Source organism: Centruroides sculpturatus, unplaced genomic scaffold, assembly GCF_000671375.1.
Source record: "Centruroides sculpturatus isolate CEXI.00-Female unplaced genomic scaffold, Cexi_2.0 scaffold100, whole genome shotgun sequence".
Lineage (NCBI taxonomy): Eukaryota > Metazoa > Arthropoda > Arachnida > Scorpiones > Buthidae > Centruroides > Centruroides sculpturatus.
This window is the reverse complement of record NW_019384300.1, coordinates 125,583-143,132: the sequence shown is the minus strand read 5'-3', so window position 1 is coordinate 143,132 and position 17,550 is coordinate 125,583. Positions and strand designations below refer to the sequence as shown.

The following is a 17,550-nucleotide window of genomic DNA, read 5'->3' as shown; positions in this document are numbered from 1 at the left end:
AACTTACTAGCCTAAAATCTCCGTAGCGTGTTGCCAGGCGGCAGAAAGCATATATATAATTATAATAAAGTTACAATAAATTAAGTTAATATATAATTATATATACAGTACCTAATTTATATATAATTAATATATAATTATATGTACAGTACCTAATTTATATATAATTTATATATAATACTAAACAGACGATAGCAAACTCAATTTAGCCGCTCCGTAGCGTGGCGCAGGGTCGGAGGAAAGTAGTTCGGCTGCTCATCCACTATTGGTCCAGACTCTATCAATCTTGTCGCGAAACGACGTTATAGGAGGTACGTTATACGAAAGTTGCTACAATTTTTTCGCTACGTTATAGGAATTGTCGTTATAGGAACGTATGTTATAGGGGGGTCGACTGTACATTTTAATTTGTAAATGACTCCTGTTTTCTGTAAGTTATCAATTTTTTTTCTTATTTATATTTAATATTTTACTTAATTTATAGAAAAATATACTAATTATTTTTCATGGTTGGTGCTAAAATTATTTGTTTTTCTTTAAGTTGTTTAGCACATTTTTCGAAAATGTTTTTAATATACGGAAAAGTAAACTACTGAAATCCACTATGCTCTATAAGTTCTTCTTTCTTATATGTTTTTACTCTAATTTTACATTTAGGTATGAAAATCACATATTATATATCATGAAAATTGTTATTACAGCATTAAAGTGTACAGTAAATTCAAATTATTAAAATAAATATAAAAATTTGAATTTTATTTTAGTTTTGATGGAATGAATTTCAGTTATATGTTAACGTAAGTGTTTCTGGTGATAGCATATCCTATGTGGAGAAAATCAATAAGAAATTAGAAAGAAAGGCTTTCAGATGCATCTCATCCATCTTCAGAGTCAAAATGAAGCTTTCAATCAGATAAATGAGGCAGTCTGTATAGTCTTAAAGGTAGATGGCCTCATCCACTTTTTAAATTCAAACCTGGAACTCGCACGTTCTTGATGGCTTTCCAATGTTTGATTCTCATTTTAATCCTCAATATTTCATCATCATAATTGTCTCTCTCTCTCTCTCTCTCTCTATTTGTCTGTCATTATACAATTAACTTGTTTAGAAATTCTAAATATACTAATTAAAAATATTTTGGCATAGATTATCTGGTCATCAGTTATTAAACTTTGAATGTTCGGTCACTTTTAATACATTTTTCATTCTCCCTCTAGAATATGTAATAATTAAATAAATATATTAGCCTCAGTCATTACTTATATTCTCTTATGAATTTTTTATTTATAATTTATTACTCCAAAATTATTTAATAAGATAATTAAAATATCTAATTATATTTAAAATTTCAAGTAAATTTGCAAGCAATGATTAAAATTAATTAAAATTTAATTTGGGGATTCATTCATTGAAGCACAGTTGAATTGGAAGTTAAATCATTTTCTTATCATTGTTTTTAAAAAAGGAAAATGCATATGTTTGTATTTAAAAGTACAAAAATCAATACTGATAAGTCACTTTTTAAAAAAGGCACACATTTGATAATCAAGCTGATTAATTAATAGCCAAATGTCAAATGCAAAATTTTCAGGTTGTTTTTTTATGTTCTTTCTGCCTTGCGGGTGCTAAGAGGGCGTTTTTTCCATAGCTGTTGTGAGTTTGGCCGAATGCACATTAGGATCATCTGGGTGACGAGGGATGGGACCCAACAGAGACTGCTCAGAAAAAATTTTCCAGGAGTTGCCACCTGGATGTGATTCTGGATTTCCCAGATTAGTAGACTAATACTGTAACTGCTTTGGCCATCCAAGTGTGCAGATTTTACTATATCAAAGCTAATGATACATAGTGTTATCATTAGCATGAAATCTGGCAGCTGATGTTTGGCTGTTGATTATTAAGTTTTGTTTATTTATAGAAATAAAAGTGTAAATCTTGAATAGTAATATATTGATTAATATATCTTGAACAGCACAAAAAATCTTTGAATTTTTTTCAATCTGATATTTAAACTGTATTTTTTTACTCAATAGAATTGTAGTTTTATAAAATAATTTTCATAATATGACATCCTAAATGGAGTTTTAAATTTCAATTTTTTAAAATGTAATTAAACATCTTGAAATTAAACTTTCTATATATGTAAATTTGGAACTACGAAGCAATGCATTTGATTTTTTAATCCCAATTTTCAGATGAGGAGAAATTGGGAGGTAATTTTTTTTATTTTACACAATATATATATATATGCCACTGCTTTATATAAATTTTTAATTGATCACTATATATTTTAACATTTTTAAATGAATGTTTTTGACTATAAAGAAAAAGTAACTGCTTCACATTTTAATTTGAATCACAATTAATTTGCTTGCCACTTTTGCATTAATTATTAATTTTTGCTTGCAAGAATTTAAAGTTTTAAAATTAGATATTTTTATGGTAATTAGTGGCTTGAGTTTTCCTTTATTTTTCTATTATTGTAGCTATGTTAGTTGCAATAATTTTTGCTATGCTAAAATAAGCTTTACATGTATGTCAGTGTATGAGTATGTGGCGCTTAATGATGGAAATATGTTGTTAAGCGAATGTCATAGATTGTACTTAGACAAACATTATATGGTATAGTCTTGTATAAGCTATATGTTACATAATAAGTATTTATGTATCTAAACATAAAAAAGTATGGATGGCTGCAAAGTTTGCTGCTCCATTGTAATCCTATGAAACCTCTGTCGTTAAGCTGCACATACAGTACCTGTGTACTTTTTAATATAATTTATTGAGAAAATTTTTTTACATAATATTAAAATATTTTATTTTAATCAGAATTATTTAATTGATTAATTATATATGTATAGATTCTATATATTTCAAAATATTAATTTTTTTTCCATCTAGTTTAGGGAATTAGAAGGTACCATTGGACAAATTTTGACATCTCCTGAAGGTGCTGATATATCTAGTGAAGTTGAATAAATGNTTTGTATTATATTGTATTAATAAACAAAATTATTAGCTTATTTTTCACTTATGTAGAACCTAACCCTCACTGTAAATACGGGTTTGTTTTACGCCGATTCGATTTGCGCCGGCTTTTGTAGGAACGGAACTGCGGCGTAAACCGAGGGCTACCATTATATTGTATTAATAAACAAAATTATTAGCTTATTTTTCACTTATGTAGAACCTAACCCTCACTGTAAATACGGGTTTGTTTTACGCCAATTCGATTTGCGCCGGCTTTTGTAGGAACGGAACTGCGGCGTAAACCGAGGGCTACTTGTATATTGTCTAAATCCCAGTCTGCCTTTCCATAACATAAGATTTTCATCTGCGATGTAAGCATATTTGAACCTGTGGCATAAATGATCGATAACACTGCATAATTTATGCAGTTTATTATCAACACCTGAGGCTTGATTATTGTCTGTAAAATGCAAACATGACAATAAAAGCAGAAAGTGGTTGCTCGACATTGCACTAAAAAAAAATGGTGTAGAAAAAACATCTTAGATTGTAAAGTACATACTTAGGCACGGTTTTCTAATGATACTTGTGACCATTATAAGTCCTAGAAATTCTCTAATTTCTGGATTTGTTGTTGGTTTCCAGTTTTTTATATGACTATTTTCCCGTAAGTCGTCACAGTTCATCAAACTATCACTATACCTGTTAGTTCTTTAACGATTTTGTCCACAAGTTCATCATCGAAAAATACATTAAAGCAGTCGAATGGTGTAGCATCACTCTGTAAATTACATTGGATTCCTGCTTGTCCTGTGAAACTGTTAACATGAGTGCTTCTGAAGTTCGTATGAATCTAACAATCATCACTACTAAATCGCAGTCGTTATGCACTATTATTTCTTTGAGTATTACCGCATGATTAGCCTCTGTATTTACTTGTAGTTGGTATTTTGTGATCAATATCACTACTACCATCACTTACATTTTTAGTTTGTATATATATTTCTAGTTGCTGTCTGAAAATTCAGACTCATTGGAACCTAAATTAAATAAATATTTGATCATTTCTGACTTATTCAGAGTGCTATTTCTCCCAGCCGTTGCCATGTCAAAACAGAGACAAACTAACGGTCTATTTTTCTTCATGATTTCATGTAAACAACTATTCCTATTATTGTAATATTCTGCTGTGCAAAAACTAGATAACAATGATTCTTTTGATATGAGTCACTAATTTTGGAATTCCATACAAATAGCGACATCTGATGTTTAAAAAATGTTCCGATGCAGAAACAAATATATATGGGGTCAACGTGTTAAGTCAAATGAGATCAAGACAAAACTATTCAGGAACAACACGGGATGGGTTAAATAAACTCCTCTGAAACCATAATTTAGACCAAATTTGAGATGGATGTCAAGTCTGGGTCAGTGAATATTATAAGCTATGTGGAATCCCAATTGGATTGTATTATTTAGGAATATTACAGGAAAACTCTGCTATGGACTTAAGCTGGGATTTTAGGTGCTCAGCTCAATTTGCAGGCATTGAAAACAATAATGCAATTCTAGTGTACATATAAAATTATTATTATTATTTTAATTTTCTTTTTTAATAATTTAAATCATATTTATTCACATCATCTAAGATTTCTGGAGAAAACATTTTCAATTATATTTCATGAAGCAAATATTAAAATACACACATGCTTGCCCACTAACTTGCATGTGTATACACACACATCCATGGAATTTTTTTGCCAGTTTTTTTGATTTTTGTTGATTCAGGAGGTTTCAAAATGTGGAGATTTGTGAAAACCCAGAGGGTCAAATTTGACACGATTCCCTTACTTTACCTTGTTATGTATACATAACAGCCTGGAAAGTGAAAACCAGCAGAAAAAAAATTAAAGAACATTGGTTTATCTTAAGAAAAGTATGAAATATAGATCCACCAATGGAAATGTCTAATAGGTTTGAAAACTATTCAAAGTTTTCTTAGTTTGTGACTATATATATTGACAATTGTTTCCATTGCAGTGTCAATGAATTCTCTCTCTGATTTTCTTTTGACTCTTTCTTAATTAAATTAATTTTGTTTTATTTATGTCTTTGCATATGTTTGTTCCATATACTTTTACAGACGTATTTGTGAAGGTTAAAAAATTTCTCTCAAATGACAAAAAAAGTTATTCTTAGTAGGGCAGTCTGTAGGATTGATCTGTAGGCAGTGATGTCACAGATTAATGTGCTAAAATGAACTTTATTATGGTCACTTGAAAGAAATTTGAAGACTTCTGTAAATTTTTCTTAAATAAAAGTGAATGAAATTCATTGACACTGTATTTATACACAAATGTGTCTACAGATGCCTCACATCAATACAATGCTACAGTAGTGTCACAAGCAAAATACCTTTTTTATTTATAAGATTTAAACTTTTTGTTACTGTATTATTGAATACATGCATAATTTTTTAATGTTAAAAGTTGCTTGTTAATCTGGATCAAGTTTAATTTAATAATTTTGAAGCAAACCAGACATCTAGTTTACTTCAAACCTGCTGTTTAGAAATTGAATTGTAATAATTGCAATAACAGTTAGTTTCATAATTAATATCATTAATCTATACCTGTACAGGTGTTTCTTCTGGAATTTGAGATTCCATTTCACCATTGTCTGCACTAATGTGAAAACGCCGTTCAAATTCTCTTGCAGAATCTAAACTACGTTGCTGTACTTGTTCTTCTGTTGGTGAAATTCTACAGAATAATTTAAAACATCAATAGGTACAATAAATAGGTATTTTAGTATTTGAATAATCTACTTAAATAATAAAAAAATGTGAAAAAATGAATATGTACCTCTACGCACTTATCAATATACTATACTTGTATAAATAAAAATTAGAGATGATACAATAATGAATTCTGTAAATACAATTCAGATACTGATAATTTTCCAACCAATCCGATCCTGATACTTAATTTTATCTGTATTCTCTATGTGTCAATAAATGATAGCTCATTGATTTAGAGCAGGGAGTCACTAAACTTTTTTCACAATGGGCCACATAACTGAGAGAAGGACAAACAAGGGCCACATAACAATTTTGTTCAATAGAGTATACTAATACACAAAAAATAAAGACAACCAATATATTTATTTACCAATACACAAACATGATCGCTGCAGCAAGCTCGTAATCGCTTTTCTTAGAAACATCATTGTAGGTACTTACATAAAAAGCACTCAGATATCCAAACTCGCAAAAAGTCACCAAATTTTTTATTTCAGTAATTTTCCTAAATATTATATTACTGTCAGATGCAAAAATCAAATTGGACTAATTTTGGCATTTTTACTTTAACTTTTTCTACATGGTAAGTTTATCTACAGTCTATGATATTTCCATATAAATAATTATATTTTAGCTGATTTGTGACACAGTGCAGCAGCAGTGGACCAGATGAGCTGACCTTGCAGGTCGTAGTTTGGTGACCTCTGGTTTAGAGGATAACCATTTAAATTCAAATATAAAGAAATATAAGTCTATATACTGATTTGAAGCTCATTTCGGATCAGACCATTGACAATTGTAATTGTCTAGTTTGCCTAAGTCTGCACTAGCCCTGTTTCTAAGAAAAAAAATTTGAATACATCTTGAACAAATTTATAATTGTATAGAAAAATTACCAGATTGAAAAAATCATTCGGCAATGATTTTTTCAATGTGGTAATGTCTCCAGACCTGATAATGTTGTTCACACATTATCCATCCACTGATAAAAATGCATTCAGCATGCAAAGTTTTTTTGTACAAGAAGAATAAGCAAAAGCAGTGTCATTATTATTGCCTTACTGTCCTTTAGTTTCTTAATATATATTTTTTGTCAACTTGGACATTAATTATTAATAGGACAATTATACTGGTTTTTAAGTTTTTATGCAAGAATTGAGGAAAAGTTCATAAAGAAAACAGACTTTCTTTATTGAGCTACCTGTACACATACATCTGTTCATATGTATGTGTACAGGTCTGTTTTCTTTAAGAACTTTTTCCTCAATTCTTGTGTAAAAACCAGTATAATTGTCCTATTAATAATTAATGTCCAAGTTGACAAAAAATATATATTAAAAGCAGTGTCAGTTTTCTATATAATTGGTTGAGACCTGTCACAACTGAAGTAATTAAAATGAGATTTGTGCACTACATATATTTTNAAATTGAATTGTAATAATTGCAATAACAGTTAGTTTCATAATTAATATCATTAATCTTCTATATTTATAATTGATAAATTTTAATTTCAGCTTGAACAAATACAAGAAAGCTTAGAAAAAATTAGTGAAATCAAGCATCAGAATCTCATCATTAGAGAAGGAGAATTGGAAACAAATCTTATGTGTGTCATTGATACAAATAAGGGAAATGAAAATAAAAAAAACATTCCATGTGTATTAGATGAAAAAGAAATGCTTTCAAATCCAAATGGACCAACTATTACTCAACAATCCGAGAAAGCAAAGAACTCACTAGTGCCATTCACTCCCATTTCTCCCTCTCATACGTCACCTGTTGGATCTCCTGGAGATGTGAAAATTTCCAAATCGTCTAATGCCATTCACTGTGCAGATATTTGCGTCCCAGTAGCTTCTGAATCTGATACCGATTCTGGTTGGCAGAGCATGATTGGCTCATTTGCTGGAGATGGCCAGAGTCTTGAAAATGGTTTTCACATTCTTGAAAATGGAAAAAATGATTCTGTAAGTACAACCATGTCGAGTGGAATTCCAACTTTATGTATTAGTCAAAAAGTGGTAAATAATTCTTCTGGTTCTAAACTTTCTCATGGGATAACAAATGAAGAAAATCTTATCAATAGTATTAGAGACAGTTTTCTTACATCATCATCCATATTTCAGGAAGAAGTTACTAATTGTATTTTACTAAGCAACAAAAATAAGTTAGGTTGTAATAATAATAATAATGGTAATGAAGATAGTGGAAACCAGAAAGATGGAAATTTAAATAAAAATTCAATCTCCGTTCATGAAACTGTAAATCAGTTAAAAGTTCCAAAACTTGAAAACTTAGCATCAGATTTATCTCTGAAAGCTGTTGCCAGTGATTCTTTGTGTTCAACTCCCGAATCATCATGCACCGTAATTGTTCAAGCATCAAAAGACGATGCAGTCTGTGTTACTTCACACAGTGATTCAAAAAATGACAATACAATACAGAAAGTTCTTTCTCCAGAAAGAAAAACATCAAAAGATATATTAAACATGGAAAAATCTACAATTTCCTCAAAAAATAATGAAATATTAAATTTAGTTCACGATGCTGAAGTGAACGTAGAGTTACTTAACTCTCCTTCCAGACTTTCTAAATATAGGAATAATGATACGATAACTGACGATGAAAAGACCGCAGAACTACCAAGATTGAAAGAATACAATTCGTGCATGAAGAATACTAGCGCACCAGTTGAATCGAGCTTAAACACAAATGAATCAGAGAAGATAACTATTGGTTCTCAAGAGAAAGCCATTCCATCTAGAGAATTATCCCAACAAAAGGTAAATTCTTCCTCAAGAACATCATTGTCTTCAGCAGCTACTGTTTGGGAAACAAGGGTTCATAATATAGAAGCAACTTTGCAACAGCTACAATCACAGGTATAGTTGGAAATCAAATGCATGTGCTGTTTGATGTTTGTGCCTGATGTCATGGATTTCGTTCCTTTACAAAATTTTTTATTGCCTTTAAATTGATTAATGTTAGGATTGTATATTTGAAAGGATAGAGTCAGATAATCTTTGCCAAAGTAAAATTATTTTAATATTTGCATGTTAAATATTGAGACCTTTCACATTTTACTTCACATAACCATTTTACCTTTTCTTCATGTATAGTTTATGTAAGGGCCTTTCAGGTTGAGGAGCTTTAGGCTGTTGCTTCCTACATGTACAGTACAATCTACATATGTTTTGTGATGAAAAGGGAATGTTGATAAGTTCTGAAATGGGGAAAAAATGACAAAAAAATATAGTTTTGTGATCCATCATCATCGTAATATTTTAAATTAATTACTGTATTTTACAACTTTTACATAAATTTTACATAATAGGCTGATAAGTGATCCACAATCTCCAAGTTGACATCTGGTAGACACCTTTAGTTCGGCACTCAACTAAGAAAACAAGTTTCATGATCCTCTTGCAGATCTTTAAGGGAATGTTACATTAAGATTTGGCTGGCATAGCAAAGATTGTGGATCACTTCTCAGATTGAGGTTCCTGTGCTTAAGAAGGGCCAAATTTGATATTTATTATTTAAAATTAGTGAAAGCTAAGGAAAAAATAAATGTTAGTACATAAATCCATAATATACAAATAAATATATGATACTATAGTACAGTAGAGCCTCGAAAACTCGGCCTAATGTGGACCGAAGGGTGGCTGAGTTTGTGAAAATGCCGGGTTATCGGGAATGGGGTTAAAAAAAATAAGTACGAGTGTTTCCTCAGAAAATACTGCACTGTGCTTGTATGTATTGTTTACTTGAGAATACAACAGAGAATAAACTGCCCAAATACCCTTAAACAAAGGAAAAGTACGTCCTTTATGAAGGCATAGAGCCTTTACTACATGAAAATGAAAATTAATGAATACATAGTGTACAGTAATTTACCTGATAAGACAGACCTCAGAAAAATACTTTGAGGCATAAAGCTGTCTATAATGAAAATTAATTAACTAAGGATTTGTTTGCCCTGCCAGGGTGTGGCCGAGTTATCCGGAGTGCCGGGTTATTGAGTGCCGAGTTTTCGAGGCTCTACTGTATTAGAGATATAGCAATGTATTTATTTTGAAAAATATTAATTGTGATATTTAATACATTTTTGTTTCCATTTTCCATCAGCTCAATATGCAATGAATTGTTGACATTTATTTATTACTCAAATTTATTGTTATTGCTTCAGTAATTTTTGCATATTTGACATACAAAATTTTTTAATAATTAATGTTTTAGTTTATAGCTATAGATGTACATTTTACTGAAATTTATATTCTGCCATTTTGCCAATTTGAAAATATTCGATACTATTTAAAATTATACATCAACCAAAGCCGAATATTATCGGGCTAGAAACAGCTATAATACTAATAATTTAATAGACAATTTGGCATAAGAGTTAGGTGTTAGGCGCCATCTCTTGATACGGGTTTGAGTCCTGCTTCGGGTCGATTCTTTTCTTCTAGTAATTCTAAAATTATTATTTAAATTATAATTACTAAACGTATCAAGAGATGTTGCCTAATGCCTAACTCTAATGACAAATTGTCTATTAAATTATTGGTATTATAGCCGTTTCTAGCCCTATAATATTCGGCTTTGGTTGATGTATAGCTTTAAACGTATCGGGTGTAGTAAGGATGTTTGATTAGCTATTTAAAATAATTTTAAGATTTTTCTGATAAGGTTTAGTTAAATTAAAAGATTTTATTTATCTTGCTTTATGGTTTTTACTGTCTATTCTTAATTAAATTGCTCACTAATACTTTCCTTTGTTTCTTATAAGAGACAGACATTTTGATTTTTTATTGTCACTTATTTGATTGATTTATGAGATTATAATTGGGCGTCCAGATGGCCGAGGCAGATAAGTTAACGGCCTACTGCTCCTGGGATCAAATTCAAGTGAGCAGTTCCCCAGGAATTTTTTGTGGACAGTTTGTTCTGTATATGTCTGACTTTATTTTTCACCCCTTGGCCACTATGAAAGTAAACTTATTGCTATAATTTATTTGACTGCTTACATATAATGCACGAAGATGTGATTGCAATTTAGTTTGGCATTAATTTATAGTTAATCTATAATTTTCAATGATTAAACTTTACAATTAAACAATTATCCTATATGAATATTGCAGTTTTTAAAAAGGTATATTTAAATATAATTTTAAAATATTTTAAGAAGAAAAGTCACTTTAAAATAATGAATACAATAAAATTTACTGATCTTTTCAACAGTCCTTTTTTTTAATTATCGAAGAGATGTATTTATACCATATGCATTTTGAACTGTATCAATTAACAGTTCCTCTTCAGTGGTATGAATACACAATAATAACATGAACTTTCTAGTATACAAGAGTACCGAGATACAATTTAGTCACATGCTGGTGGCCATTTTATCATCATGCTAACTGGTGAAAATTTGTATACTGTCATTGACATTCAATATATTTTTAGTATTAAAGATTATTAAATGTTCTTTAAATTTTCTTTTATAAATATTTTTTTCCCTATCCACTATTTTAATTTCTGAAGTATCTATATTACAATTCTTTTCATGTGCATGTGTCAATCATGGCAAATTTACATGTTTTAAACTAATTCCTGTTAAATCTTCTTTAACTCTTTTTTCCAGTTTTCTTCCTGTTTCTCCTATATATATTTCAATTTTTGACATACAGTAGACCCCCCTATAACGCTTAGATACGTTCCACGCTAACCGAAAATTACGTTGTAGGAATGATTAAATACGTGAGCCAATTGCAGCCCGATAGGTGGGAACTTTACGGACTAAGGCTGTACGAAAGGTTTTCTACTGTAAAATTAACCGATTCTAGACTAATTCCACTCAACATTTCCAAAACACGTATAATTTTTTGGGAATAATCCGTATAAACTATGCTATAAACAAAAAATTATAGGATTACTTACCGAGTGTGTACCGTTCGACTACGCCGTTGCTTAAAGCTGGTTTTCATCGCGGAACAGCACATTAAACGGCGGCCGCGATTTCTAATAACTAATTTTTCGCATAAAAATAACTTGACCTTTGGAGACATCATTAATATAAATAATTTTTATGGCCGTTGAATAAGAAGTGTTTCTTTCACAAGAAATGTATAAAATTAGTGCTGTATTAGACTTACGGTACCTAATTTACATACTGTACAGACGATAATAAACTCAACTTACTAGCCTAAAATCTCCGTAGCGTGTTGCCAGGCGGCAGAAAGCATATATATAATTATAATAAAGTTACAATAAATTAAGTTAATATATAATTATATATACAGTACCTAATTTATATATAATTAATATATAATTATATGTACAGTACCTAATTTATATATAATTTATATATAATACTAAACAGACGATAGCAAACTCAATTTAGCCGCTCCGTAGCGTGGCGCAGGGTCGGAGGAAAGTAGTTCGGCTGCTCATCCACTATTGGTCCAGACTCTATCAATCTTGTCGCGAAACGACGTTATAGGAGGTACGTTATACGAAAGTTGCTACAATTTTTTCGCTACGTTATAGGAATTGTCGTTATAGGAACGTATGTTATAGGGGGGTCGACTGTACATTTTAATTTGTAAATGACTCCTGTTTTCTGTAAGTTATCAATTTTTTTTCTTATTTATATTTAATATTTTACTTAATTTATAGAAAAATATACTAATTATTTTTCATGGTTGGTGCTAAAATTATTTGTTTTTCTTTAAGTTGTTTAGCACATTTTTCGAAAATGTTTTTAATATACGGAAAAGTAAACTACTGAAATCCACTATGCTCTATAAGTTCTTCTTTCTTATATGTTTTTACTCTAATTTTACATTTAGGTATGAAAATCACATATTATATATCATGAAAATTGTTATTACAGCATTAAAGTGTACAGTAAATTCAAATTATTAAAATAAATATAAAAATTTGAATTTTATTTTAGTTTTGATGGAATGAATTTCAGTTATATGTTAACGTAAGTGTTTCTGGTGATAGCATATCCTATGTGGAGAAAATCAATAAGAAATTAGAAAGAAAGGCTTTCAGATGCATCTCATCCATCTTCAGAGTCAAAATGAAGCTTTCAATCAGATAAATGAGGCAGTCTGTATAGTCTTAAAGGTAGATGGCCTCATCCACTTTTTAAATTCAAACCTGGAACTCGCACGTTCTTGATGGCTTTCCAATGTTTGATTCTCATTTTAATCCTCAATATTTCATCATCATAATTGTCTCTCTCTCTCTCTCTCTCTCTATTTGTCTGTCATTATACAATTAACTTGTTTAGAAATTCTAAATATACTAATTAAAAATATTTTGGCATAGATTATCTGGTCATCAGTTATTAAACTTTGAATGTTCGGTCACTTTTAATACATTTTTCATTCTCCCTCTAGAATATGTAATAATTAAATAAATATATTAGCCTCAGTCATTACTTATATTCTCTTATGAATTTTTTATTTATAATTTATTACTCCAAAATTATTTAATAAGATAATTAAAATATCTAATTATATTTAAAATTTCAAGTAAATTTGCAAGCAATGATTAAAATTAATTAAAATTTAATTTGGGGATTCATTCATTGAAGCACAGTTGAATTGGAAGTTAAATCATTTTCTTATCATTGTTTTTAAAAAAGGAAAATGCATATGTTTGTATTTAAAAGTACAAAAATCAATACTGATAAGTCACTTTTTAAAAAAGGCACACATTTGATAATCAAGCTGATTAATTAATAGCCAAATGTCAAATGCAAAATTTTCAGGTTGTTTTTTTATGTTCTTTCTGCCTTGCGGGTGCTAAGAGGGCGTTTTTTCCATAGCTGTTGTGAGTTTGGCCGAATGCACATTAGGATCATCTGGGTGACGAGGGATGGGACCCAACAGAGACTGCTCAGAAAAAATTTTCCAGGAGTTGCCACCTGGATGTGATTCTGGATTTCCCAGATTAGTAGACTAATACTGTAACTGCTTTGGCCATCCAAGTGTGCAGATTTTACTATATCAAAGCTAATGATACATAGTGTTATCATTAGCATGAAATCTGGCAGCTGATGTTTGGCTGTTGATTATTAAGTTTTGTTTATTTATAGAAATAAAAGTGTAAATCTTGAATAGTAATATATTGATTAATATATCTTGAACAGCACAAAAAATCTTTGAATTTTTTTCAATCTGATATTTAAACTGTATTTTTTTACTCAATAGAATTGTAGTTTTATAAAATAATTTTCATAATATGACATCCTAAATGGAGTTTTAAATTTCAATTTTTTAAAATGTAATTAAACATCTTGAAATTAAACTTTCTATATATGTAAATTTGGAACTACGAAGCAATGCATTTGATTTTTTAATCCCAATTTTCAGATGAGGAGAAATTGGGAGGTAATTTTTTTTATTTTACACAATATATATATATATGCCACTGCTTTATATAAATTTTTAATTGATCACTATATATTTTAACATTTTTAAATGAATGTTTTTGACTATAAAGAAAAAGTAACTGCTTCACATTTTAATTTGAATCACAATTAATTTGCTTGCCACTTTTGCATTAATTATTAATTTTTGCTTGCAAGAATTTAAAGTTTTAAAATTAGATATTTTTATGGTAATTAGTGGCTTGAGTTTTCCTTTATTTTTCTATTATTGTAGCTATGTTAGTTGCAATAATTTTTGCTATGCTAAAATAAGCTTTACATGTATGTCAGTGTATGAGTATGTGGCGCTTAATGATGGAAATATGTTGTTAAGCGAATGTCATAGATTGTACTTAGACAAACATTATATGGTATAGTCTTGTATAAGCTATATGTTACATAATAAGTATTTATGTATCTAAACATAAAAAAGTATGGATGGCTGCAAAGTTTGCTGCTCCATTGTAATCCTATGAAACCTCTGTCGTTAAGCTGCACATACAGTACCTGTGTACTTTTTAATATAATTTATTGAGAAAATTTTTTTACATAATATTAAAATATTTTATTTTAATCAGAATTATTTAATTGATTAATTATATATGTATAGATTCTATATATTTCAAAATATTAATTTTTTTTCCATCTAGTTTAGGGAATTAGAAGGTACCATTGGACAAATTTTGACATCTCCTGAAGGTGCTGATATATCTAGTGAAGTTGAATAAATGGTATGAGTTAGTTATCATTGAGTTATATATACTTGGTGATGAAAGGAAAGTGGAACTCATGAGACCAAGTGAGGAGTTTGGTGATTTGGGAAGGCATGAGCCAAGTATATTCACATTAGAAACTCCTTGCGCCATTTCTCAAAGTTCTACTTTTGTTTGATTGTCTCGTATATGTTACTATGTTTTGTTTTGTTAATATAATTAAAATTACTAATTTGCTTTTAAATTAAAGTTAAATATAATTTTTATATTGCAGATGTGTTCATAGTCAATTTGCTCCATAAACCAAGATGGTATCTTAATGGGTATATTCCCTTAGAACAACTCTGATTTTTGCATAACACCTTTAGAATCGTAGCTATAGATAATCATTTATCTCCAGATTGATTGTGACAAATCAGTTTGTATTTTCTTTATTAAGTTTATGATTTCTAGAAGTAATATATTTAAAAGAAGAAATAAACCAATGCAGCATGTCATCCTCTCCTGCTACATCTACAGTCGAAAGAAAATATTTTGCAAAAATCCAAGAGTACAAAGCAGAATTTCATCAGCTAGTCATTCTTGTTTATCAACTAATTGGTGTTTGTGTAATACAGTTAAGTTAGCTGTTTAATGTGTCACTATTTATCTTTTGTTATGTTAATCTTAAGTCTGTTTAAATGTAGTTCACAAATGAAATTCATCCAGAAATTATAAGTGATATTTTATTATGGTGCGCAATATATGCTAATCAAACAGTGTTGTTTTATTAACAAATAAACAAAGAAGTATTGTAGTTTTCAGGAATGTATATAATGTTACAGTAAAATTAATGGGGAAAAAATTGTTAAAATTCATAATTCTTTTTTGGCTTTGAACAAATTTGATAATGTTGAAATTTCCAATTTCTTATTATAGTTATTTAAAACAAGAACATATTTATTAAGATTAACACTTGACCAAAAGAAAAAAATTTGCATTTTTTGTGGAATTTTCTTGGATAGAAAAATTTTGAAATCAATAATGCAAGAACATTAAAAAAGAAATTGCATCTTTTATATGATAAAAGCTAAAATATTAAAAAACTTCTTCGATATTTAAAAGGTTTGATTTAGATACATCATACACATAAATATGAAAACTTTGTAGCCAAATTAGAATTAGATCATTCGTAGTTAATTCTTTGAGATACGTCATCAGGAGCAGCGTAAAGAAATGCATTTTATGTTTGTGTTTCTTTCGAGATCTGATCTTGAGTTTCTGTAACAAAGAACTGCTCTTGCTGACTTGTCTCTATGCATAATTTAAAAAGTAAACAAGAAAAAAAATATATATATACTTATTTATTAGCAAATTTTAAAACTGTTTTTAAGTTTCAAAAATTAAAATGTTATCATGCTGATTAGTTTAAATATTATCAATACATAAATATATTTAGGATGCTTGCCGATAAGTTTAATCTATTTATTATTGTTAAAATAATAATGTTCATTTCAGAATACGCAATAATAATGTTCATTAATTTTAGAAGATTATAATAGTTGTAAATTGTTATTGTTAATACTTTTTCTTCTGGAATTTATATTAAATTACATTTTATCATCAGTAATTAACACATTATAATTAAAATGTATTATAACAATTTGACTCCCGAGTAACTTCCAATTAATTATAATCCTTAGGAGAGAAAATAACAATAATAAAATAACAATAGAGTTGTTTAGAAAGTAGTATTTTAATAATAATATAGAGAGGAACAATTGTGTTTGTGATTTGTCTTACGATACAGTAGAGTATGGTGTAGATATAATTTTTCCTATAATCAATAACCTCTTTAGATCGATATCACTTTGATATTTATTTAGTACAGACTTTTACATACCTTTGTCCTGTTTTTGGTAGTATAGAGTTACATTACTTAATGCATTTTCATGCTTTATCGAAAGTTACTTGCTACTGTTAAGAGATCTCATTAAGAAATGAATGCAATCTCATTTAAAATAATTTTTGCAACAGACTGCCAATTTATATAAGCACCGATTATTCAATAATCAAAAAAAAATCCATTGTTTAGGGGTCGTATTCATCTTGATAACAAGATACGGTATTCAAGTTTAAGGAGATTAGTTAATAATCTAGAGAACTGTTTTGGCTATTGAGTTTATTATATCGAGGACATAAAAATCATTTTTAGAATATACTCGATAGGAGCTTACTATCGTTAAGTTAAGGAAAATTAGTCCAGAATATGTTAAGAATTGAGATATTCTTTCTGTTTTTTGTTTGTAATAAAATAAGTCTAATGTTGAGACCAAGTAAGTTGACTGATTGTATCCAGTTATAAAGTTTTTAATTCATATTTTAGAGTTGTTAAATGATTAATCAATGGGATATTTTAACTCAAAAGTTCAGTTGCAGAGTAGACACTTAGTTATTTGACATTTTCCATTTTTCATTGATAATCGGTATCAACTGATTGAGTTGAGAATTTTGAAGTTCCAATATCTGATTTGGCTTTTAATTGTTGGTCAGAATTTGTTTGAATTGTAATTTATAATGATTAACTACTTGGAAGTAGTTGGAAAGTAAAAGCATAAAACTATGTACAATATGACAAAAAAAA

General features: G+C 29.1%; 1 protein-coding gene across 3 annotated transcripts in view; it reads left to right on the top strand.

The window, feature by feature from the left end:
• Positions 1-16,989, top strand: part of LOC111637188 (centrosomal protein of 97 kDa-like) — a 54,580-nt gene extending 37,591 nt beyond the window's left edge. For 2 of the 3 annotated variants that reach the window (XM_023382653.1, XM_023382791.1), the window contains 3 exons: positions 7,286-8,653; positions 14,865-14,945; positions 15,202-16,989. In XM_023382653.1, coding sequence (XP_023238421.1) covers positions 7,286-8,653; positions 14,865-14,942 — 1,446 coding nt within the window. In that variant the 3' untranslated portion in view covers positions 14,943-14,945; positions 15,202-16,989. The remainder of the gene's footprint in view (positions 1-7,285; positions 8,654-14,864; positions 14,946-15,201) is intronic. The other variant, XM_023382717.1, reaches the window with a different exon arrangement.
• The last annotated feature ends 561 nt before the right edge of the window (positions 16,990-17,550 follow it).